A 24,826-nucleotide genomic window follows, 5' to 3' on the forward strand; every position below is an offset into this window, starting at 1 on the left:
CACAGCGCGGAGTTAACCGGGCGTCACGTGAGATCTTACTTGATATGACTACAGCTTCACGCGAGGTTGTTTTAAAGAAACATTTCAGAAGACATATTATGAATTGACTAGTGTATCGGTACTTTAGACATATTTAGCATTACTGCTTAATGATCCTAGACCAACTTCCTGGAGTTGATTCGTTCTTCGTCGGGCATTTCCAGCATCCGCACACGCCGCAACGCCGTTTGCCTGATAGAGATGTGTGCTGTATCTATTTGTCGGATAGACTTGAAATCATGGCGAGTCCTTTTTCCTTTTCCTAGCCTCAAAATCTTGCCGTGCTCAATGGACGGCCGGGATATTGTATGCCATCGTGCCGTTCCGGAAATCAATTAATCATCTACCACCAAAGCCTGGAGGAGGGAAACCCCGGCCCTGACCGGGAGGTTGGAAGCCTGGTGGAGGCTGGAAAGCACCAGCTGCATCGAACTCCGTTAGCAAAGAGTTAACCCATACTCAGAAGTACTGAAAACTTACGAGGTCCACCTTGAGGCGCAAATCCAGGTGGGGGACCGAAGCCAGCTAGGAACAGATGGTTAGTTTCGCGTTTGGAACGGGATACTCTTCAAAAAAGAAAGAACTTACGAGGTCCACCGGGGGGTCCTCCACGGCCAGCAAATCCCGGAGGAGGTGCTCCAGGGAATCCACCGGGTGGGAAACCACCGAAGCCGCCAGGGGGCGGTGGTGGTCCTCCAACGCCAGCAACAGGGCCTCCCAGGCCGACAGGAAGGCCTCGTCCAGCGGGCTTGCTTATTCCTGGGCCAGCAGCAAGAGTGGCAGCTGCAGCTGCACCGGGCGCACCTGTTCCAAGTCGCGCGGAGGGTTCGGCAGGAGGTGGGCCATCAACGGAGCAGGAAACGACGTGAGTACCGCGCACGATTGTGAGGCCGAGAGTCCGCTTCTCTTCCGCTTCGACCAGGGGAGCGTTCGACGGCCCAGCAGCGGGCTTGGACTTCCGCTTGACGCGGCGGAATTCTTCTGTGTCTGCGAGTACGAGGTTCATGTGCTATAAGTCAAAAAGCGTTGTCGTTAGCTACATGTATATGAGCCGAAAAACGCCTGGTAGAATTCACCTTATCGAAGGCGAGCATTTGTCCCGTCATCTGTCGGCCGTCGGTCAGGGTAATCCTCATCCGATAGTTGATCTGTAAGAATGTTAGACTCGGTGAGATGGGGAGCTCTAGAAGAGTGATCGAATCAATGACTTACGAGGTTTTGCTGCAAAAGAACGGAGTGTCAGCTATGAAATACCGCAGAAACATCGTCTTCACCAAGAGAAACGACCAAAAGAACGGCATGACGAAAACTTACCATCTTGCCCTGCTTGTTGGCGGCCATGTTGGCTGGGCAATGCGCACGAATGCGACTTGGGAATAAAACCAAAGAATGTAGTGAAACAGTAGAAGACGAACTCCTCTACTTGATAATTCACTTTTTTTGAGCTTATGCGCCCGTAGATAGGTAATGGAGAATCCAGCTAAAGCAGGCTCTCCAACTCTATCGTTCCGCTGGCACGGGAGTCGGAGTCGTGATCGAGACGCGGCTCTGCGCTTAGCGCCAAACGACCATGCCAAGACGCTAAGGGCTCTCGCTTCCCACACCAACCCACACATACACTTTTGCACACTTTTCGAACCTTCGATTCTTCCACTCAACGAGTCGATCAATCTAACGCCAAAAGCAGTCGCCATGGTATGTTACCAGTTTTCTCTACAAAAGCCCACTATAATCGGGAAGAAGGACAATTTTTTCTAACAATTTATCGCCATGCAGTCGGACGGAAAGGACAAGAGCGCAAACCCCATGCGCGAGCTGCGCATCCAGAAGCTCGTGCTCAACATCAGTGTCGGCGAGTCTGGTGACAGACTTACCCGTGCTGCTAAGGTGCTCGAGCAGCTGAGCGGTCAGACTCCAGTCTACAGTAAGGACGCCCGAATTCGATTTTGAATCCTTTCGATGCCGTTGGGACGACGAAGAGGGGGAGATGGAAGGAGCAAGAAGAACAATCAGAGTCATGGGAACAGTATGGCTGATAGGACAACTCTTTTCTCCAAACTATAGGCAAGGCTCGCTACACCGTCCGTACCTTCGGTATCCGTCGTAACGAAAAGATTGCCGTCCACGTTACCGTCCGTGGCCCCAAGGCCGAGGAGATCCTCGAGCGTGGCCTCAAGGTCAAGGAATACGAGCTGAGAAAGAAGAACTTCTCCGAGACCGGCAACTTCGGCTTCGGTATCAGCGAGCACATCGATCTCGGTATCAAGTACGACCCTGGTATCGGTATCTACGGTATGGACTTCTACTGCTGCATGTGAGTGGCCCTCAGTTCTAGTTTTGGCTTCCCCCTGGACAGCCAGTCAAGTCCATGGCTGACAATTGTGTCTCTTTCAGGACTCGCCCTGGTGAGCGTGTTGCCAAGCGCCGCCGCTGCAAGTCTCGCATCGGTTCCAACCACAAGATCACCCAGGCTGAGACCATCAAGTGGTTCAAGAACCGCTTCGACGGCATTGTCCGGTAAATATTCCGTCCATGGGTCTGCGGAGGGGCCGCTTTGGGGTTGTGTGTTTTATGATGAATCGATAAAAAAGGCGGGCGTTTCTCTACATTGCCGCTCTGCTCTGAAATGCTTCCTTCTACCACGGCATATGGATAGGCGTGCTAGGAATATCAATCCACAATTTCAAAAAACGCATCCACTTTTCACAATGAAGGCTTCACAAAGGGTGATGTTTTCCGCATAACCATTGTTGAAAAGTTTTACATGATGCTCCCATTAATCCATGGGCTGCTCATGGGATGTTTTGGCCGTGGGGTCGATGACTCTCAACCGAGTGCTTTCCGTCAAGGAACACTTTCGATTGTGTCATTATATGGGCTGTCCAAGGGTTGAAGTCGTATGACTTGGGTCACCCAACCCTCTTCTGATGCCAGTCTGGTCTCAGAACGGACACCCTTCTAGCACTGGCGTAGGCCGTCCATCGTAGGGTGTTCTTGCATTGTAGACGCTCGTAATGTCCCGTAGTATTCCGGCAACTCATCAGCATCATCACTTTACGGCAATTCTATATTTGACTGGGTATACGACAACCTGATTCCGGGAACGCCAATTGCATACAGCTGTTACCGTGTGCATGTTTAATAGGGTATGGGCTACGCTATAGGACATACAGCAATAGGCAATAATATTCAGGAACCCACGATATTGACTTGCCCTTTCTTCGAATCAGCAGCGCAATTATGCTGAACGAAACTGTAACAGGGAAGGCAGTGAATCTCCATTCTGATGACCGACTTCATAATATTGATATGCCCCCCTATGCATCGCATTAACATGTACAAGACAATTCCAATTTCCCTTTCTTTCCTTCACAGCCATATCGGCTCAATTAACGGCCCCTGGTGTACGTATTCCAGAGCTTTGAGAGGTAGCCACCCTGCTCAGACTGCTCCAGCCAACTCTGCCGACGAGCAGCCACGCTAGGATCAGTGGCATTCCGCTTCGTGCTCGTCAAGCCTTCAAAGAGACCTGTGCTTGACCGTCTCCGCTCCCCGCTCCCATTGCGTGGAGGACTTGCTCCATGGGCAGGAGTGGTGGACGACTCGGATGACGTTGAGTCCTATGCACGTTAGCACTGAAAGACACACAAACAGAGTTGATGACGAGAGGAATTGTCTGGACGGTAGTTTCTAAGAAACCTGTCAGACGTACATGTCTGTCGTTCACATCGGTAGAGGGTCTTCTACCGGGCAGCGTTTGGATAGCGCCGCCTCTAACCCAGACATTGAGCTGTTCGTAGCGGTCACCTACAGTTCCATGCCAGTGGCGTTTTGGGGGTTCGGAACCGTTGTTCATTTTGGATGATTGACTGAGGGTTGCGAGAGGTTGTTGTCAATATAGTGGTTCCTAGTAAGTGTGATGAATTAGGCAACGCTCCAGTATAAATCAACTCAGTGCTATTGTTGGTACTAAGAGCAATCAGAGCGAGGTGACCTAATAAATAGTAACAAATGCTTCAGGTAAACCTAATGAATAATCGAGAGGTCACACAACCCTCTGCAGAACAAATATGACAAATGGAGATACTAAAAGGATATCCCTCACTTACCAAACGTTGTGAAAGTTTGTCTGCTCATCTTCTGAAAGACCATGACTGATTGGTATATATATAGCCGACTCTGCCTGCCTGGCCAAGGGAGGCGTCTCCAGACGAGAGGGGTAAGCTACCTATCCTAGCTCCCCTAAAGCGTGAAACAAACCCTGATGCGATGATGTATCGTGCTCCTCCATTGCCTTTCCAGGAGCTTAATTGGGGCAAATAAGAAAATGGATTGATCCAATGGTGGCTCGCAGCTCGTCATCCTTCGAGAAATTGGTCTCGACGAAGGATTGGTACGATGATTCATCATCTTCGCAGAAGCGTCCAGGTCTGCCGATGGCAGCACTATGGACATGCTCTAGGCGAATCACCGCTGAGGGATGATCATCTATGCTCAGTCAGACTCCGGAATGTTCGGTTCAGCAGAGTGAGTCTCGATGTAAAAGACACTGCGGTCGTCGCGGTGATCTCGTGATGGCTGACGTCAAGATTCCTTCTTGATGCGGGGGAACTCGATCGATACATCCATGGAATCATATTGTAGGGAACGGACTCAACTGCGGATGGAGTAGACGTCCATCTGATAAAGTGATCCATCGCGTCTCATGCTGACTGATAATTGATACTGTTTCTGATTCCGATAAGCATTCATCAAACTTGATTATCTCAGATTGAATCAGGAGCATACAAACCCATTTTTGATGCCTCAGGCAGTCATCGGCCTCCAGTTCTGGCGCCGACGCGGAATGTTGTTACTTTCTCCGCACAGACCGGCCAAACTGTCGGCTGCGATGAAAGTCGACTCTGTCTGATCGGCCTCTCCCGTCGCTTTTGCCGATGAACTCACATCGATCTTGACTCATATCGCCTCGAGATTCGTTCGCTTGAGTGTATTCTTCCCTACTAGCTCAACTGCTCGGCTATCAGATGGCTTATCATCGCCATGCTGGGGAATCCCCACTGATCGGCCACGTTATATATAATAGTAGCCAGATGTTCTATCAATTTGATCCATGGAGGCAAGAAAACGCACCCAGGGCATAACAAAAACTGGGGCGAGAATCACAGATCGACATGGAAACCATTCGATATCCGTATGTGAAGTCTCTTGGCCACCGAGGCTATGTCCAAGGCCTTACCATTACATCGAAAGCTACAAACACTCCCCTTTGTCGCTTCTTTGGTGGCATTCGCTATGGCTTAGCTCCCTCTCAGCGATGGCGTAGAGCCCAGAGACTACCGTCGGACTACGCCTATGGCACCCAGGATCAGCCCAGTCAGCGTGACGGGATTTCAGGCGTCTGTCCGCAACCTTCGTTTATGAACGTTTCTTTTAAAGATGAATGGACCGAGGATAGCTTCCAGTGTAATATCTGGGTTCCTGTAGCAGAACCTCCTGAGAAAGGTCTGTCAGCTAAGACTCACGTACCTTGTTGAGCACTCTCCTGAAAGGTTGCTGACAGCGGACAGGATGGCCTGTTTTTGTCTTTATTCGTAAGTCTTCTATAGCTATCATAGGGACAGATCATACCCTTACCCTTGATGGATATTGTATTAACCCTTTCTACGTCTTAGACGGCGGCTTTCTCCAGTTTGGAACTCCAAACACCTTCTCGGCAGCAGCTCTTCTGGGTGAAACGGACTTCAATGCCATCATAGTCATGCCCGCATATCGTCTAGGAGTTTTTGGTTTCCTTTCCTCTTCTGAGATTGAACAAGACGCCGCCTCTGTAGGAGAGACTGTGGGAAACCATGGCTTCTGGGATCAGCGTCTAGCGCTAGAGTGGACCAGAGACAACATCGCTCTCTTTGGTGGCAACCCGTTGCAGGTCACCATATCTGGTTATTCGGCTGGTGAGTCTCCTTCATTTTTCGAATATCTATTCTCATCTTTTGTGTACCAGGAGCCTACTCGGTGTTCCATCAGCTGGCCTACGACCTACAACTCCCTCCAGAACAATCGCTTGTAAAACAAGCCTGCATCTGGTCCAACTCACCCGGCGTCCAGCCCAAAAGTGAAGCAGCAGCGCAGCTCCAATTCAACCAGCTCCTCTCCGCACTCAAGATCCCCACATCCCTATCCTGGTCAGAAAAACTGTCCCGACTCCGCTCTATCCCAGCCAAGTCCCTGCTCGACGCAGCAACCAGCATCGAGCTACACCAGTTCCGCCCAACAAGCGACGGCACCTTCATAGACCCGTCTCTCTTCAATACCTTGGACAACGGCACCTTCGCCCGCAAGCTCGCAGCCCGAAACATCAGAATCATGCTCGGCGAATGCCGCGACGAACGATCCCTCTACGCAACATGGCACCCGCCGCAAAGCAACACCCTGCAATCCCTGCACCGCCGTCTCCTAGCCGACTACCCCCGTGACATCGCCGACGCCCTAATCAAAATCTACTGTCCACACGGTCAACTTCCCCCCGGCTGCAAAAACTGGCACACCGACGCCTTCGGCCTGATCTACGCCGACATGCAGGTCCACAAGACGCAGCGCGGGCTCATCCACGCCCTCGCCGCCGGCAACGCTGACCGTCTACTCTACCGCTACCGCATCGAGAAGCGGCTGCGGTGCGCCGACCGGACGATCCCGCCCTCGTGGGGCGTCACACACGCCACAGACCAATACCTCTGGTTCTGGGGCAATGGGGAGGCGTTGCAAGCGGACGAGAAGCCCATGGTGCGGAAGGCGTTCATTGACCCGCTCATCAGGTTTGTCCGGGGCGATGCGGATGCGGATATCGGCTGGGGAACGGGTGATTACCGGCAGGTGAGGACTCTCAGACCCGATGGGTCGGTCCAGATCTGCGAGGATGGCCTGTGGGACGAGGCCATGCGGGTCTGGAGGGCGTTGCGAGAGGTAGGGGGGTCCCGCGAGGGCGCTACGTCTGCGAAACTCTGAAGAGACGACAAGGATTGTTGGATGCTAATCCACGTGCTTATACTGTCCATCTGTGACTTGACCTTGTCTGGACTGGACCATCCAGGCCTGCCAAACTATTATGCCACGACTCCATGCCTCGGCACACTTCGAGTAGATGCATTCGAGATGGCAACTACGTATGCGACCGATTTATAGATTTTGAAATAGCACATTGATTGTGCTCAGAAATAGATTCGTTGACAGATATAGAAAACAACCGACAATAAACCCCAACCCAGATATCAAACGCTCTAAGCAGACATCAAAAGCCATTCCCATTTTCATATCTCCATACAACTAAGCCGTGTACGCGGCCTGTATACAGGACAATACAACCTCATTCATTCGTAATTTCGACTTTGGGCCTTTTCCCAGCTCTATGCCTTGGCGATCTTACAGATGAGGTCCTGGCCATCGACGGAATCGCCTTCCTTGACGAGCAGGCCGGAGACCTTTCCGCTGTGAGGAGCAGAGATAACCATTTCCTAGTAGTCCCATTAGCTTGTTTGACATCGTAATATTTGCGCAACATATGGAAACTCACCATCTTCATGGCGCTCAGAACGGCAACGGGGTCACCCTTCTTGACCTCCGAGCCCTCGTGGACACGGATTTCAACGACGACACCGCTCATGGGAGCACCGATTTGGCTGCTGTCGCCAATGTCGGCCTTGGGGCGGGCGGTGTTGTCGACAGAGGCCTTGTTGTCGTCAACGGTGACCTGACGGACCTCACCATTGACCTCGTAGAAGACTTCACGCTGACCGGTCTGCTCGGACAGGGGGCCGATAGCCAGCAACTTGAGGATCAGGACCTTACCCTGCTCCAGCTCGACGTGGAATTCCTCGCCGATCTCGGGCTTGGCCAAGAAGTAGCGGGTAGGCAGGATGGAGAGATCACCAAACTTCTGCACGAACTTCTTGTAGTCCTCAAAGACCTTGGGGTACATGGCGTAACTGGCCACGTCGTACTCGGTGGCTGAGCCATACTTCTCCCGAATCTGGTTCTTGATCTTGGCCAGGTCCAGAGGCTCCAGGTAGAGACCGGGGCGCTTCTCGAGCTTGCGGCGGTCACGCAGAGCCTTGGATCGCAGAGGCTCGGGGAAGCCACCGAAGGGCTGGCCCATGAGACCCTCGAGGAATTCAAGGACAGAGCCGGGGAAGTCCAGCTCGCCAGCACGGGCGACAACGTCCTCGGGAGTCAGCTTGTTGGAGACCATGAACTGAGCCAGGTCACCGACAACCTTGGAGGTGGGAGTGACCTTGACAATGTCGCCGAGCAGGTCGTTGGCCGACTCATAAGCCTTCTTGGTCTCGGCCCACTGCTGACCCAGGCCGAGCTGACTGGCCTGGAAGAGGAGGTTGGTCAGCTGACCACCGGGAATTTCGTGCTCGTAGACCTCAGGGTCGGGGCCGGTCAGACCAGCCTCGAACGGCGAGTACAGCAAGCGCAGCTGTTGCCAATAGGAGTCAATGGCACGAACGTGGGCCCGATTGAGCTTGGGGTCGTGCTCGGTGCCCTCGAGAGAAGCAAGGATAGCACCAACGCTGGGCTGAGATGTCATACCGGACATGCTGTCGGTGGCGGCGTCGACGGCGTCAGCACCGGCCTGAGCGCAGGCAACCATGGAGGCCACGCCGGTACCGGCAGAGTCGTGGGTGTGGACGTGGATGGGAAGGTCGGGGTAGCGCTCACGGATGGAGCCAACCAGCAGGCGCGCGGCCTGAGGCTTCAGCACACCGGCCATATCCTTGATACCAAGGATGTGGGGGTTGAACTTGACAATCTTGTCCACCAACGCCAGGTAGTACTCGAGGTTGTACTTCTTCTTGGGGTTCAGCATGTCTCCGCTGTAGCAGATGGTAGCCTCGACGACACCCTCGGCGGCCTGCACAGCCTTGATACCGACCTCGAGCTGGTCAACGTCGTTGAGAGCGTCGAAAACACGGAAGATGTCGACACCGCACTTCTTGGCCTGCTTGCAGAAGTGGTAAATGGCGTTGTCGGGAAGAGATGAGTAGGCGACACCGTTGGCACCGCGGAGCAGCATCTGGAAGGGAATGTTGGGCACGGCCTTGCGCAGCTTGCGCAGACGGTCCCAGGGGTCCTCGTAGAGGAAGCGCATGGCGACATCGAAGGTGGCACCACCCCAGCATTCCAAACTGTAAGCGTTGGCGTACGCGTGGCTGGTTTCCTTGGCGATGTTCAGCAGATCGATCGTGCGGACACGAGTAGCCAACAGCGACTGGTGGGCATCACGCCAGGTGGTGTCCATGATCAAGCAGCCCTTGTTGGCACGGACAGCCTTGGCAAAAGCAGCGGGACCTTCACGGTCGATGATCTGCTTCCAACCCTGGGTGCAGGGAACGCTCACGTCGATCGGCTTACCGGCGGCGTCCAGCAGGGTAGGCTTGATGATCTCGCCCTTGAGCTTAGGCTCACCGATCTGGCCCTTGATGCTGCTGCCGTTAACGGCGACATCACCCAAGTAGGCAAGAAGCTTCTGAGCACGGTTCTGGCTGCCGACAAGAGCGAACAGCTCGGGAGTGTCATCGATGAAGGTGGTCCAGCACGTGCCATCGATGAAGGTGGGGTGGCTCAGCAGAGAGGTGAGGAAAGGAATGTTGGTCTTGACACCGCGAATCCGGAATTCGACCAGGGCACGCACGACCTTGCGGCGCGCAATCTCGTATGTGGAACCACGGCAGGTACACTTGACCAGCATGGAGTCGTAGTGAGGGGTGATGATGGCACCAGCGAAACCGTTACCACCGTCCAGACGAACACCGTTTCCACCAGCGGAACGGTAGACTTCGATCTTTCCGGTATCGGGTCTGAAGCCGTTGGCCGGGTCTTCGGTGGTGATACGGCACTGGATGGCGAAACCGCGGGTGGAGATGCGGTCCTGGGTCAGCCCCAACTGCTCCAGAGTGGCACCGGCAGCGATTTGGATCTGAGCAGCGACGATATCGATGCCGGTGATTTCTTCGGTGATGGTGTGCTCGACCTGAATACGAGGGTTGATTTCGATGAAGTAGTAGCGGTTCTGCTGGTCAACCAGGAACTCGGCGGTACCGGCGTTGCGGTAGTTGACCGACTTGGCCAGCTTCACAGCATCAGCCAAAATGCGGTCGCGCACATCGTTAGGCAGATCCTTGGCGGGGGCGATCTCAACGACCTTCTGGTGACGGCGCTGGACGGAGCAGTCACGCTCGAACAGGTGGATGACGTTACCGTGGTTGTCACCGAGAAGCTGGACTTCGATGTGCTTGGGGCGGTCGAGGAAACGCTCGACGAAGACGGTGCCGTTACCAAACGCGGAGCGGGCCTCGGAGGTAGCACGCTCAAAGGCGTCCCGCAGATCGGCCTGATCGCGGACGACACGCATACCACGGCCACCACCGCCGAAGGCAGCCTTGATGATGATGGGGAAGCCATAGGTGTCGGTGAAGGCCTTGACCTCCTCGTAGCGCTCCACGGGACCCGGAGTACCGGGGACCACGGGAACGCCGCACTTGATGGCCAATTGACGGGCAGAGACCTTGTCGCCGAGGGCTTCGATGGTCTCCGGGGTGGGGCCCACGAAGACAATACCGGCCTTCTCGACCTTGCGAGCAAACTCGGCGTTCTCAGACAAGAAGCCGTAACCGGGGTGAATCAGGTGCACACCATGCTCCTGAGCAATCTTGACGATCTCATCGATGGCCAAGTAGGCAGCGACGGGGGTATATTGACCGCGACGACCGATCATGTAGGCCTCGTCGGCCTTCTGGCGGTGCATGGACAGACGATCCTCATATGAGTAAATGGCGACTGTCTGCAGGGAAAGTTCGTGGGCGGTACGGAAGATACGGATGGGGATTTCACCACGGTTGGCGACGAGGATCTTTTGGAATTGCATGATGGCGGAGTTGGCACGTAGCCGGCGGTGGACCGAGTCTCTGTGGTGCTCATGATGATCATCGACGAACTCGGTGTCATCGACCGCCTCCTCGGGCTGGCGAAAGGCAGCAGCCATGGTCGGCAAATGTGTGATGAAGGCGAAGGGAAAGTGATTCAATCAGCTGGCCAACTAGTTGCCGCTGCTGCTGCTGGTGATAGCAGCGATCAGTAGTTGTGGAAGAGGGGAGAGCGAGCCAAAGTGGGGAGGAGAGGGAGACGATAGGGAGTGTGGCGGAAGAAGAGGGTTCAACAAGTGAGGCCCGGGAGAAGATGAGGGAGGTTAGAAAACTGAGGGAACTTTTAGAACTGAGTTGCGAGCGAGGGCAAACCAGGAAGTAAAAGTGGAAAGGAATAAGTAGGAAAATAATGAGTCACCTTGGTGGAAGGGGAGGAGAGATCAAGGGAAGCTTCCCGCGGGGCTGCACAAGAAGCAAGAAAAAGGACCGGTTTCGGCAGCGGAGGAGATGAGCGGCCAGAACAGGAGTGGGCGGGAAAGGTTGGAACGACTCCACGGGTGGAATAGGCGAGGCAACGGTCAATGGGGATATAATTGGAGCTTGCAAGAATTGATGCAGGGATGAATTGCGATGAATTGATCAAGAACAGCAACAGAGGAAGCTGATGACGGATGAGAAGCGAAAGTATTGAAAAGATGTTGTCGTCGATAACGAGGAGCGGGGGGGATTTGGACGGTGATAAGAAGGATCTAGGTACTGCCTGAGGCCAATAATGAGAATACAAGTGAATAGTAAGTACTACTGATCAAACTACATCTAACAATCATATGAAAAACTATCTGCTGTATTTTTATCCTAATGATGCAGAACTATGGAGTATCTAGATACAAAAAGAATAATATCACAAAATGCTACTCTGATCGACCTCTTGGAAGTCTTGGATTTAGCTCACCGGTACACCGGGCAGCGGGGGATTCCATGGATGGCCCGAATAGGCTTTTTCCCCTTTGTACAAATCGTTGTACAAATCGTTTTACTCTACTGAAAATCAGATACTGGACTATCTATCGACATTCAGCCAGCAGAATTATCCGCTCGACCGAGCCATTGGTGGATGAAATATTGGTTAGTTAATTGATTTTGTCGTTTATCATCTATCTGTCTACTTCTTAGAGTATTGACTTCCACGCAGAAGAACGATTCCTCTGCACGATCATCAAGGTGAAGATGCTCGGGAAATGACAATAATAACCTCCAAGCTAAGGGACATCCACAAGGCTTCATGTCATATTCTAAAATATCGACGATCGAGAAAGAATCGGGTTATTTAGGTACCTCGATTCCTACAACCTCGGGCCCTCGGTAGATAATCAATCAATCCATCTGAATTGTGAGGAGCTACTTTCCCAATAGCATCATTTCTAGAACAGTTAGTTCGTTTCCTAACTTGGGATGGGATCTCAAGTTTCCAGAATAATGACCCTACCCATACCCACAATCCCACATGCTTTCTAGTAATCTCCGTAGGTAAACGGCGCTAGGCGCTCGCGCTGGGTCTGATCGGCAGCATTGCCGGACAACAAACTCCGTGCAATCACGTCACGTCCGTCTAGTCTATCAACTAGAATTAACGATTCTGGTTAGATGGACCGAGGTCATCGCAGCCACAGGAAACGGCAAATCGTCTGCAACCTGACTGGTCCTTCTTGTTCAAACGCTCTCGGACTGGAATGCCCCGACCGATCAACGGACCAGAGTGAGAGTTATCCAATTCCATCAGCAGTCCCAAACTGGTGCAATCCACTGTAACTAGAACTCTCTGTACAAATGGTCTAGGCTCTGACCTTGGCAGAAATCTCATTTGGCAATGGTCATACCGACAAGACGGGACAAGCTGGATCTTTCCGTGAGGTCATCTGACCTCTATCTACACAATCCCTTGCGGGACACATCGTAGTAACTGCATTAGTAGCCAGTAGCGTTTAGATACGGAGTAGACATAAACTGGTTATGTAACTATGGACCATGGCAGTACTATGCACACCGGGTAATTCTATCTTACTGCAGTCAGCAATGCAGAATAGAATCCACGTACGTACTTCGTACTCTCCTTTGATTCCTACACCAACCCGGCACCGAAATGCAGCGATGATCTTATCCCTTGCTCTGTCACACCCATCAACGACATCATCTGTATGGAGCATCACGGTCAATCGTCAACCTTCAGCCGCACAATTCATCCTTCTTCCCATGCTGCATCTCTACAACTGAAACTCGTCATTCTTGACATTTGCCTCGTCGGCCTATCCACGAATCGCCATCCCACGGGAAAAAGTTCGCTGCCCCGAATCGTCCGGGCTAATCTATTCCCCTGATACTTCCTTTTAACCGATCAAGAGCTCGTCCAGGACAGCTTACAGAACGTAGACTAATGACTGCTGCAGTCAATAGACCGGCAGCCACGGCGCATTACTGTTCATGCCGTGAAAGATACTAATTTATTCACCTGGGGGAGAAAAAAGGTACAAATGTTCAAAGCCTATCGAATACATTGGTACGAAGAAATAAGAAAAAGAAATGCAATGCCATCAAGGATAATGAGTAAAAAGTCACATCGCGAACGAGATACCCAGCCATGTATATCACGAGTCCACCAGCTGGCACTCTCCCGGTGCATATATTAATGAACAAACGTCAGCTAAAAAGGACGGAAGCCAGTGGCTTGCGGCGTGATGCCATTAGCTTGTCCGTATGCCATCGGTACAGGGGCAGGCGCCGCCGGCCCTTGGGTCAGCATGAGCCGTGAGCCTCCCAGGATTGGTGTGTTGTCTTCTTCCTTCTTATGCGACGCTTCCCGCGCCTTGCGTTCCTCATTGTCCTTCTTCAGCATCTCGATCGTACGTGTCTGCTCGCAGAGGAAGTTGATCATGTAGGGCATGGTGAAATCATGAAGACCGTGACGCCAGGACATCTCCAGGATGACATCGGGGCGGATGAGATCGTAGCAGGCATACAGCATGCCGACGTAGCACTCGCGGCTGCCAATGTCGACAAACTAGACACAGTCAGCGAATTGTTCCAGTGTGAGAAAAGAGATCGATGAGGGATAAACTTACGTAGCGAAGAAGCTCCTCGACCACGTCCGACTTGCCAGAAATCGCCGCGGTCTCAATGGCATCCTTGTATAGCTTGTCCTGCTTGGAAAGCGAAATCGACTTCTCCCAGCGCTTGTTATTACGGTAGATGTTCGCCGCAATCTGCCGGAAGAAGATGAGGTCATGCTTCTCGAGACGCTGCGCCAGCTGCACCGCATCAAAGTTGTCATAGTTGTCCACCGAGTCACGTAGAGTCTTGTAATCCTCCTCCTCGATCAAGAGGTCGTTGATGGCATCATTGACGGCTCTCTTGTTCTGAGACTGGACGTTCAACAGGAACGGCTTGATAAGAGGAATGTTGTCGGAGCTCTGGAAAATGCGTACAACACGGTTCACGTCGATCCGAGGGGTCAAGACCTGGAGTAGATCCGTAAGAAGTAGAGGCTGCTCCTGCAGATAGAAGTTCAGAGCACGATAGTAAATCTCCAGATTGGCAACCTTAACAATGATATCCTTGAATGAATGGTGCTCCCAGGCATCCGCGGCACGCTCCATCATTGCCAAAGCGGCGTTGTCCCACTCGTCGTAGTGACAATACAAGAACACTAGCTCTGGCCAGAGATTTGCTTCCTCGCACGCGCGGATCATCTTGGGGATATTGATGCGAGACCAGAAGAGCTTGAGGTGCTCCATGACCCGGTCAGGGTGGTACTTGGACAGAGCAATGCCAAGCTCGGTGAACATGCCCATGTGTGCCCTCTCCAGTCCCAGACCAGCTTCGAGAACACTGATCAACTCGTCGAAGTAGCCATTGCGCTCGTATTGGCGCACAAGATCCTGCAGTTCCTCGGCATGCACAATGAGGTTGAGACCGCAAATCTGGGCGAGCCGGAACTCCTTCTTGTCCACACAGGCCTGGTTGACTTCCTTCCAAACCTTGACACTGTTGGCCTTGCGTGCACACTCGACTGCAGCCTGATAATCTTCCAAGTGCACCAGGGTGGTAGCAAGCTTGGCCCAGTTGGAGATGCTCGTATAGAAGATCTTGGCTGCCTGGTGGTAGCCTTCAGCATAGGCCTTGTCACCAGACGTTTCGACATCGGCCACGTTGGTGGTACGTAGGAAGTCCTCGAGCTCCGATAGTTGGTCAAGACGAGCATAGCAGAAAGCAAGGGCGGTGTCAATGGCTGGCTCCCGCAGTGTCTTGCGAGCCATCTTGAGATATTTGACAAGCTCCTCGTCTTTGCCGGCGTGAGTGGCAGTCTCGATGACCTCGAGGTAATTCGAGGGATCATTGGCGCGGATGTACGACTCGATCGAGTCAGACACGCGGAGACCGTCAAGCTGTGCCTTTGCAACCTTGCTCCACACATCCGGCAACTCAACGCGCTCGGCAAATTCTTGAGCACGGTCAATGCTGACGATGTTCTCAACAAGAACATTGACGGCAGCAATGTAGTTGTTGACCTTCTTGTAGATCTCGAACGCTTCCTCGTACAGCCCGACGGAGATACACATCTCGGCGATCTCGTCAGCGCTGAACTCATTGAGCTGATGAATGTAATCCATCAGACGTCCCTTGTCGGCCTTAGCTGCCGTCAACATCAGAAGGTTCTGCAAGCTACCATTGTCGCTGAAGGGCGAGGGCTCGAGAATGATCTTTTCCAGGAGCTCAATAAGCTCGCCAGGGAGATCTGCCTCGAGGAACGCCTTGACGGCAACGGAAACCTTGTCAGGTTCAGTCGATTCAGGGACTGCCGTTGCGATGACCTGATCGACAAGAGAACGGCGGTGCAAGTTATTCTCGCTCAAGACGAACGACCAAATCTCAGGATCGGCACGCTCAACGAGGTAACGAGCTTGGGCCCGGTACATGGCATTCTCATTGGTAATGTTGATAAGCTCCAGGTCATTTTGTCCCTTCCTGTATGCAATGTAGGCCAGGTTCGGATCACGCTTCTCGCAGTATTTACCGACGGTCAACGTGTCATACATGTCGTTCTCCTTGAGGAACTTCTCGGGGTTGTTGTTGCTGTCGATGTAAATCTTGGCAAGAGCATTGTAAACGGCCTGTTGCTGATTGCCAGTCGCCAGAGTGGCTTCAAGGAAAGGTAAGAGCAGTTTCAATCTGTTTCGTGTTTCAACCTCGGAGACGAGCTCATCAATGGGAATAACAGAGGGCTCAACGGTAGACAGAAGGTTCTTGATGATAGCTTCATCACAGTCAACATCCAACAAGCCTCCAACGACGGCCGGAGTGCGAGAAGGGTTAACACGCTGCACATAGACCTCGATTGACTTATATTGTTGATTCTGGTATAGGTAGAGAACCAAATCGTGGATGAAGTTGAAACGGTCGCAAACGATGATGAGGGGAAGCTGCTCGGTCAACTTGGCTTCTTTCAGGAAATTCTTGACCTTCTCCGGGTTGTAGTAGTTGCTCTCGCGGCAGATGCGCTCGACCTCGGTGATCTGGCCCATGGCAGTAGCAGCCTCGATATACTTGAAATGAACTTCAGGGTCCTCGCTAAGGTTGACGATGCTTCCAAGATAGTAGTAGAGACCCTCAGCGGTACGGTACTTCTCGAAAAGGCTGATGAGTTGACCGGGCCCAAGGAGATCCGAGAACTTGGTTGCAAGCTGAACAACAGCCTGCAAGTTCTGGCGGATGTTCACCTCCAACATGGTGTCCATGCAGTCAAGCGTCTGTTCCACGGAAAGGCGCCCAAAGTAGTTCATGAGCCATTCAGGGTTCAACTTGTCTGTACGAACAATGTTCCGCTTGATCACCGCAGGGTCATCAGTATTTTCCAAAGCACGTTGGATGAGGCCGGCATTCTCGCAGAGCTGAGAGATTCTAGGACGGTCATAGTGGGTGAAAATCTCGTTACCAAGGATTGCGTCTGCAACCTGGGGAGCGTTGACGAGGTTCATCTCAAGCAACCGTGTCTGTAGGTGGCCGTGCTCGGGCTTGTTGTCCTTGAGGGCATCGAGCAAGAACGAGGTTGCCTGCTGAATCATGTTCTGCGACAGGAAGACGTCCACGACGCGGTCAAGATCAATGAGTGCGCCACTTTCCTCGTTGGCAAGCTGAGCAGCGAATTCGGCACCCTTCTCGGGGTTGACGCGGACAATGTGCTGCAGAAGTTGAGTGTAATCAGGCTGGTATCCAACCTGCTTCGAATAGGCGAGGATCTTGTCAAATTGACCAGTCTCAGCAAACCCGGCAATGACCTTGTGAGGTACATTGGCTTGCAGATAGATGGCCAAAGCCATGTTCATGTCGTATGGTCGGACGATATCTCCGAGTTCCTCGGAGGCTTCCAGCTTATTCTCACGCATCCATTTCTCCAGCAGGTGCTTCCTGTTCTGTTGCAGGACAGGGCGCACAAGCTCAACACTCTCATACTTGTTGAGGGATCCCTTGTCCAAGAGCATACCGAAGTACTGTAGGATTACAGACATCTGTTGGCCAGTTTGAGGCGCATTCTTGAAACGGTTAATGGTCTCGGGCGTACGAAGGAAGCCTCGGGGAGAGTTGGCAGCGATCTTGGCAGCTTCAGAATAATTGCCTTGCGCCAGCAAGTTGTCGAACTGCTGCTGGTAGAGGTGATCCGCTCCAGGAAGGCCAGCCTTTGACGCGAGCTTCACCGCAAGTCCAGACATGGCAGGGTTCTCCATCAGGTACTGGATAATAGTTCCCTCATCAACGCTGACCGACAGGACTTGGCCTTTGCGGTTGACACCGACCAGGCCTGCAGATTCTGAGTCGGGGGCCGTAGTGAAGATTGTTTCGCTGGAGATACGGTTCATGAAGATGCAGGTTCCGGTTTCGAGGTCGTAAAGATGAATGAAGCCATACTTGGTAACGAGGTAAACGATGTCGTACTTTCTGGAGACCTGCATAGCGACCGGGAAATCATTAACTGCTTCTTGCGGGAAGTACACTTCCACGGCCTTCTTCTGGAAGCGCGGATTCGGCTCCTGGTGATCGATCTCGGCGATCTGCAGTTTCGCGCCGGTCTGAGTACGAACAGCGAAGGTGAACAGCTTGTGCTCCAAAGGAGAGCCTTCGACTCTGATTGAAGCAAAAGCTGCTGCATGTCCTTCAATAAATTGAGAAATCCCGCGATCTTTGGAATACAGCTGCATTGAACCCACAACACGTCCCTGCTGTTGGCTGATACCGACCACGACCATCCACTTCTCGTCGTCGTTGACACGGTAGTTGATAATTTGGCAACCCTGGCAGCAGTGATTGTCAGTTACTATGAGTCGAGCAATGTGTTGGACTTTTTGATCTCCGCCACACTTACGCTCAGGTTAGGAAGTCTGTCAAAAATCTTGAGAGGCTGGTTCTGGGTTGGATCAAAAACGTCCCAGTGGTAGACCGATGCGTCGGTGACCAAACCTAGACTCGTTTCACTGAACCACTTCCAGTAGACAACATCTTCATTCATGACTGCAGACTTGAGCTTCTGCTTTGCAGAAAGGTCGAAGATCTGAATTGTTCGACCCTGAGCTCTGAGGGCGATGATGTTTTTGGTCCAGTGCATAATAGCACTGTCCGCATTGATCGGCCGCTTGATGACTTCATTGTTATTCTTGAGGTTGACGATAATGACTTGAGGCTTGTCATCTTCATTGAGTTTTTGCCTCACGCAAACGAAATGATCCGATTCTAAAGTCTATCCAGCAATGACACCACCGTTAGCAAGCTCCGGTCAGGTCCCTGTTTTAGAGGTGCGCCTCCAAGCTGTACTTACACATGAGTTAAAGCCAATCGATTGTGGCTAGAAGAAACAAGACGTAAGCAGATGTTCACAAGATTTATAGGTAAAGAGAGGCGCGTCCGGCGTGCCGGCGTGCGACACCCTAGTTCAGCTGCGGATGGCATCAGGCAGTATCGGATGGTAGGACATACAGCAATTTCGGCATTTGTCAGCTATAGTAGATGAATCACACATTAGCACTCTCTGTCGATGAGCGGAATTGAATCAACACATGAGAGAGGGAAAATACATTGATGAGCTCCGTGAACTTGATGGGAAGAGGAGCCATATTTACCAAGGCCGCAAGACGACCTTACCCGCCCAACGAAACGCCGCTGAAAAGAAATCAACTAAGCTCGAGGTGAAAACGTGAAGGAGATAACGGCGAATTGAAGCTAAAGATGGGGAAAGAAAGAAAGTAAAGGTGAGGAATTAGAGGAAGTGAGATGAGTAGGAGAGGGATACGTAGGTGAATTAGCAACTGGGGAAAGCGGGAAGTGACCTCAGGAGGCCGACACTGTTGTCGTTGCTGAGGTGTCGCTTATGGGGACGTCACGTGCAAAGGGGTAAGCTCCAAATGGTACCTGGGAAGTGACGACGGCTGCAGTCAAGCGTTTGAAGAACAATGAGGATGAAGATGAGGCGAATGAGAGAAGTGAATGGAATTAATGAAGAGAATTGAATGAGATGCCTAATCTTCTGAGATATTATTAGGCATTGGTTGAAGTATTCAATGGAGAGTTTGTGTTTGCTTTTTTTTATTTTTACGGTCTTGGATCTTGATTGAGCTCCCATAGATAGGTGACAGTGAGGCTCACAGGCACGTGGATGGCCTGGGGCCTGTTTTAATTGGCAGATGTTAGGGTCCTTTCAAGTAAGGTAGTGTTTTATATCTCCATTTTGATTCACTACCGCCTGCCAGGTAGACGTCCATCTGAGCTGATCTGAATCAAAGATGGTTATAGCAACAGTACTTCACTAAGCAGGCTCAGGTAAGACAAACTGATCAGAGTTCCAATCTGAACCTGAAATGGACTCCTGGGATGCGAGACTCAAAGGACCGGTCAAATCTTCTTTGATGGTGGAAATGCTCATTCGCAGCATCCAGTCATACTCCCAGTTCCATTAGGACGTTCGAGAAACTCGCGTATGGCAAGTAACACGCCCATACTCCTGTCTAGATTGTCTCAATGGCAATCTCGTCCATGTCAACATGTCCAGAGAATACGGGACTTGAAAGACACACTGTCAATTTCCGCCTCCAGAAGCATGTGTGTCGACTAGAGCATGTCCTGGTACAGTCAATTTTATACCTGATATCAAGTCATGCAAGACGAGGATCGCGGTAACCACGATCATCTACGGCCATGGAAGCATTGACCAGGGAACTCCACAAGATATTATTGGTCTACTATTTCTAGCCCTTCCCTTATATTCGTTCGGATTTGACATACTGCAATTCCTCCGCCAGCTCCAGTGATGATTTGCAACGATCCGTACCATCTCGGTCGACGGTCACACATCCGAACGTATATGCAATTTCGGAGCCATGGGGAAACAAGGACCACTGCTGTCATTGTAGGACTCAGGAAATACTTCTTTGAGCTATTTGTGGACCAAGACTTCAGATATCGCGTAGCAGGAAACGGGTAGTATTATTCCTGATTACATACAACCAAGCAGCATTTGCAAACCTAGCGTACCTCTATGTGCGTGTTCTTGCCCCTGGGTCGGACTTGCTTGGTTCCAAGGACAGGCTGTTGTGGTTTTCGGCACAAACCAGGGGCTGGCCACTGTGCAGCCAATGCAGGACATGTGTGGTTAATCTTTTGTTGGCGCTGCAGGCGGGCTGTCCAACCTTCTTGCATGCATATGTGCCTCCATCAGTCGTTATTCCCCAACGGTGCAACCTTAGACCTCCGCAACATATATGCTTCTGCTATGCTCATTGAATGCCTACGTAAGGCGCAGACATGATGGAGGGAAACAATGCGGACATCGTCCGGGTGCCAGTCTCAGCGATAGTGTAATAATTCAAGACGAAGAAAGGTTAAAAAATAGCGGCAAAAAGAATGCTCACAAGCGGATTTGAACCGCTGACCTCATGATTACTAGTCATGCGCTCTACCAACTGAGCTATGCGAGCTAGTAGATATTAGAGCATGGTCCACTTTGCTAAAAATAATATGGAATTACACTTTGCCCTACCTCATCTCCACCATGCCGCATCCACTTGTCTTGTATGTCACTACCACACGTTTCATACCCGATCTTCGACCTTTCGGAAAACATGGGATGCCTCTTATTTAGCTTACTCTCATTGGTGCAGAGCTAAATTCATCGTTGGGTCTGTCCCTTGTTCGTGTGAGTGGTTCTTGGTTCTGGTAACCATGGCCTGAGCCGATCCCAAGTATATTTCTGCGACAACGCTGACAATAGAGCGCAACACCACTGACAATGTACCCAACTAACAGCTGTCTTGCATATTCTATCAGCTCCATATGAACAGGGAGGCACAGTCAATAACAACACCATCAAGGTGCAAAAGAAAGCATGCGAAATTGTATAGTATATATACCATAAGTTCACAAATACTGATATCAAACTAACTGCAGGAACAGCATGAGCGAAAAAACACGACCAACCCCCGAAGAAGGACGTACTCACACTGTTTTAATAAGTTAGATAGGCAGCAGGAGCTATGCAAACAACGTCTCAAATAGCCTCAGCAGCCAATCGAGTCGAGCCAAAACTTTTTTTTTTTTTTTTTTTTTTTTTTTTTTTTTTTTTCGAGTCCATTGAATGAAACAAGCACGACCAGAGACCTGTGGAGGTAATCATCGCAGAACGGCACGGATCTTGTTGCAAACCCAAAAGCCTTCATATCATGAAGGTAGGGGTATAGCGAATGACGCGCGCCGACCTTATTCTACTAACCGCTAATTGTTAGGCACCTTTCTTGCAATGTCCTGTACTAGATACTCCGATGCAGACAGTGCTTCTGCCGTTGGTTTATTACACGGCTACAACATCCCAGAGAGTATAAACATGAATAAAATGGTACTGAGTTGAATCTATACAAGTTCTGTTCGTTAAGGGCGCTATTCACAACGCCAACACATCCCATAATCACATCAAAGACATCAAGCACTTTTGGCATGACTCTCTTGGAGGCCTGTCGATGGTAATACTTATAGGGTCATCACAAGACTACGCAAACATCACAGCGGCATCATCGTCCACCGAGACAATAGTAAACTCCCCACACTTAGTGGTGGAACAGACGAGTGCCCTGTTCGACGAAGACGATACCAAGTTTCTCGGCCGTCTCAAAGACGGGGCCGTCGTTCTGGCTACCGCTGGGGGCAGCGATGTACTTGGCGCCCGAACGAGCAGCACGGAACACGTTGTCGATGAAGGGGAACTGTTTGACTCTGCATCAGTACAAGCTACAAGTACTCGAAATGGAGTAGTCAAGCACTTACGAAAGCGTCGGACGAGACGGCAACCTCTCCCATCTTGGACAGCCAGCTGTCACGCTCCTCTTGGGTGAAAGGAGCAGGGACTTCCTCGAAGACGCGCTCGTACTCGGCCTTCTCGACATCGTTACGGGGGGTCTGTCCGGAGCAGAGAAGGTCAATAGCGTTGCTCTTGTCAGCACGCTTGGTGCCGGCCTTCCACTTGATGTTCAGCACGCGGTCGTGGAAGCGCATCCACCAGTTGTCCGCCTTGTCACCGGCCAGACGAGTGCAGTGGATACGGCTCTGCTGACCAGCGCCCAGACCGATGACCTGGCCGTTCAGGGCGTAGCAGACCGAGTTGGACTGAGTGTACTTCAGAGCGATGGTGGCCACAGTGAGATCCCGCAGAGCAGAGTCGGGAAGGGCCTTCAAGTCCCTAGGAGTGATGATGGTGTTGAAAGTCTTCTGAGGGGAGATAACAACATCGTTGCGCTGTTGGCTGAGCTGAACACCGTACACAGTGCGAGTCTCCTCGGAAGCGGGGACGTAGTTCTCGTCCATCTGCAGGACAAGGTACTTGCCACCCTTCTTCTTGGAGAGGATCTCCAGCGCCTCAGGGGTGTAACCAGCGGCGATAACACCGTCCGAAACCTCGCGGGAGATAATCTTGGCAGTGGGGACATCACAGACGTCGCTGAGAGCAAGTAGATCTCCGAAACTGGACATGCGGTCCGCTCCACGGGCACGAGCATAAGCCTGGGCCAGTCCAGAAGTCTCGATACCGGCAATATCATCGACCATGTAGACCTTGCGCTCCTTCTCGCTCAAGGGGACACCGACGGCAGCACCTGCAGGAGAGACGTGCTTGAAGCTGGCTGCAGCGGGGTAGCCGAGAGCCTGCTTGAGCTCCTTGACCAGAGCCCAGGCGTTAAGGGCATCGAGCAGGTTGATGTAGCCCGGGGATCCGTTAAGAGCCTTGAAGGGCAGCTTGCCATGGAGCATGTAAGCAGAGGCAGGCTTCTGGTGAGGGTTGGCACCGTAGCGCAGAGACAAGTGCTGCTCGCCGTTGCCAGCATACTGCTTGCGGAAGAAGCCCGAGATGGCAGTATCGTAGTCCGCAGTGTGTTCAAAGGCCTTGAGGGCGTACTGCTTCCGGCTGGTCTCGGAGATCTCTCCAGCTTCCAGCTCCTTCAGAAACTCGGGGTAGTCCTGAGGGTCAGAGAGGATGGTGACACGAGCGTGGTTCTTGGCAGCAGCGCGCAGAAGGGTTACACCGCCGATGTCAATCTCCTCAACGGCCTCGGCGATGGTAACGTTGACCTTGTTGACGGTCTCCTTAAAGGGGTAAAGGTTGCAGACAACGAAGTCAACCTTGGAAATATTCTGGTCGGCCAGATCCTTCTCGTCGGACTCGATGTCGCGAGCAAGGATACCACCGTGGACAGCGGGGTGGAGGGTCTTGACACGGCCACCGAGCATCTCAGGAGCGTGAGTGATAGCCGAAACATCCCTAACGATTGAAGCACCATGTCAATAACCATGACTGCGCGCAAATGGGAGGAGGTGGTGACTCACTCAACCGGGAACCCAGCTTCACGGATCATCCTGGCGGTACCGCCAGACGCGAGCAGACGGACATTGTGCTTGACCAGACCCTTGGCCAGGTCCAGAAGGCCAGTCTTGTCATAGACAGAGAGGATAGCTGTTCATAAAAAAGAAGTTTACAAGCTTGAGTCAGTCCAATGCTCGTTTCAATTCCACACGAGTAACAAAAACTCAGAGTGGGGAAGCAACCGGCCAGTACGACACGGCGAGGAACAGACCCAAGCTCCGAGTGAGGGGAAGAAGAGAAGATATCAATGATGGACATACCTGACTTTTGTTGAGACATTGCGAGACACTGACAGTGATGGACACTGGGACACAACAGAGTCAGAATCGAGCACCGACGAAAATTTGGAGGGGGTGGTTGGAGTATGGGAAAAAGTTCAGGATGACAATCATGACAGGAGCCCCGCCAGAAGTTAATTGAGTTCGGTCCTGAGGGCGATAAGTCTATTATTCTTATTCTTACCTGAGAATATGACAGTCTGTATAGATTGAAAATAAGTGTCACCAGTCTCTCTGTCAATACCAGGAATAAGAAGTATCTGCAACAATTATCTATCGACAGCTTTTCTATCTCTGCTCATCCCACCGCGGGGTCAATCATGATCCTCTCTTTCCTCCCTGAGAATCATCGCCGCTCTTGGACTGTTTGTATCATTACAGATGATTTCCCGAATAACCATCCCACTTCCGTCCACCATCTGGTAATTTGCAGCTTTGGGTGTAATGTAATTTCAAAGAAAGATCCCCTGAGCCGGAGCTGTCACATGACCATTACATCTCATAAATGGTTTACATAATTATGCACTGCGCAAGATGTCTTCTCAATCACATGACACAGCACAGACCACCAATCCTCAAACGGAACACAAAACTCGCTCCGCTGAAAACTTCTTTCCTTTTTCTTTTCTTCTTTTTTCTCTTCA

The 24,826-nt window shown here is 51.7% G+C and overlaps 7 protein-coding genes and 1 non-coding gene across 8 annotated transcripts, besides 4 other annotated features; 2 read left to right on the top strand and 6 right to left on the bottom strand.

Annotated features, from left to right (window-relative positions):
- Positions 1-378: 378 nt before the first annotated feature.
- NFIA_108430 (small nuclear ribonucleoprotein-associated protein) lies at positions 379-1,380 on the bottom strand (the record flags this gene model as incomplete). The annotated part of the gene is made up of 5 exons (XM_001267246.1): positions 379-461; positions 520-564; positions 628-1,048; positions 1,116-1,187; positions 1,354-1,380. 5 exons carry the CDS (start codon positions 1,378-1,380, stop codon positions 379-381), a joined length of 648 nt encoding a protein of 215 aa, XP_001267247.1.
- A 429-nt stretch (positions 1,381-1,809) lies between these two features.
- Positions 1,810-2,560, top strand: NFIA_108440 (60S ribosomal protein uL5; the record flags this gene model as incomplete). Its single annotated transcript, XM_001267247.1, has 3 exons — positions 1,810-1,963; positions 2,104-2,353; positions 2,434-2,560. 3 exons carry the CDS (start codon positions 1,810-1,812, stop codon positions 2,558-2,560), a joined length of 531 nt encoding a protein of 176 aa, XP_001267248.1.
- Positions 2,561-3,428: 868 nt separating this feature from the next.
- Positions 3,429-3,895, bottom strand: NFIA_108450 (uncharacterized protein; the record flags this gene model as incomplete). Its single annotated transcript, XM_001267248.1, has 2 exons — positions 3,429-3,659; positions 3,752-3,895. The coding sequence occupies 2 exons, from the start codon at positions 3,893-3,895 to the stop codon at positions 3,429-3,431; spliced, it is 375 nt and encodes a 124-aa protein (XP_001267249.1).
- A 1,318-nt stretch (positions 3,896-5,213) lies between these two features.
- On the top strand, positions 5,214-7,044 carry NFIA_108460 (putative carboxylesterase; the record flags this gene model as incomplete). Its single annotated transcript, XM_001267249.1, has 4 exons — positions 5,214-5,544; positions 5,610-5,633; positions 5,715-5,993; positions 6,044-7,044. The coding sequence occupies 4 exons, from the start codon at positions 5,214-5,216 to the stop codon at positions 7,042-7,044; spliced, it is 1,635 nt and encodes a 544-aa protein (XP_001267250.1).
- A 398-nt stretch (positions 7,045-7,442) lies between these two features.
- NFIA_108470 (pyruvate carboxylase) lies at positions 7,443-11,083 on the bottom strand (the record flags this gene model as incomplete). Its single annotated transcript, XM_001267250.1, has 2 exons — positions 7,443-7,550; positions 7,610-11,083. The coding sequence occupies 2 exons, from the start codon at positions 11,081-11,083 to the stop codon at positions 7,443-7,445; spliced, it is 3,582 nt and encodes a 1,193-aa protein (XP_001267251.1).
- Positions 11,084-11,971: 888 nt separating this feature from the next.
- Positions 11,972-11,996: a microsatellite.
- A 1,666-nt stretch (positions 11,997-13,662) lies between these two features.
- Positions 13,663-19,120, bottom strand: NFIA_108480 (clathrin heavy chain; the record flags this gene model as incomplete). The annotated part of the gene is made up of 6 exons (XM_001267251.1): positions 13,663-14,019; positions 14,081-18,304; positions 18,376-18,747; positions 18,826-18,852; positions 18,984-19,004; positions 19,082-19,120. 6 exons carry the CDS (start codon positions 19,118-19,120, stop codon positions 13,663-13,665), a joined length of 5,040 nt encoding a protein of 1,679 aa, XP_001267252.1.
- A 1,784-nt stretch (positions 19,121-20,904) lies between these two features.
- NFIA_108490 lies at positions 20,905-20,977 on the bottom strand. The gene has a single exon. It is a non-coding gene; the product is annotated as a tRNA-Thr (tRNA).
- A 607-nt stretch (positions 20,978-21,584) lies between these two features.
- Positions 21,585-21,620: a microsatellite.
- Positions 21,585-21,621: a microsatellite.
- Positions 21,622-22,099: 478 nt separating this feature from the next.
- NFIA_108500 (phosphoribosylaminoimidazolecarboxamide formyltransferase/IMP cyclohydrolase) lies at positions 22,100-24,183 on the bottom strand (the record flags this gene model as incomplete). Its single annotated transcript, XM_001267252.1, has 4 exons — positions 22,100-22,255; positions 22,317-23,802; positions 23,868-23,994; positions 24,069-24,183. The coding sequence occupies 4 exons, from the start codon at positions 24,181-24,183 to the stop codon at positions 22,100-22,102; spliced, it is 1,884 nt and encodes a 627-aa protein (XP_001267253.1).
- Positions 24,184-24,791: 608 nt separating this feature from the next.
- Positions 24,792-24,825: a microsatellite.
- Position 24,826: the final 1 nt, after the last annotated feature.

The sequence above is a fragment of the Aspergillus fischeri genome, genomic scaffold (assembly GCF_000149645.3).
Source record: "Aspergillus fischeri NRRL 181 1099437636245 genomic scaffold, whole genome shotgun sequence".
Taxonomy (NCBI): Eukaryota; Fungi; Ascomycota; class Eurotiomycetes; order Eurotiales; family Aspergillaceae; genus Aspergillus; species Aspergillus fischeri.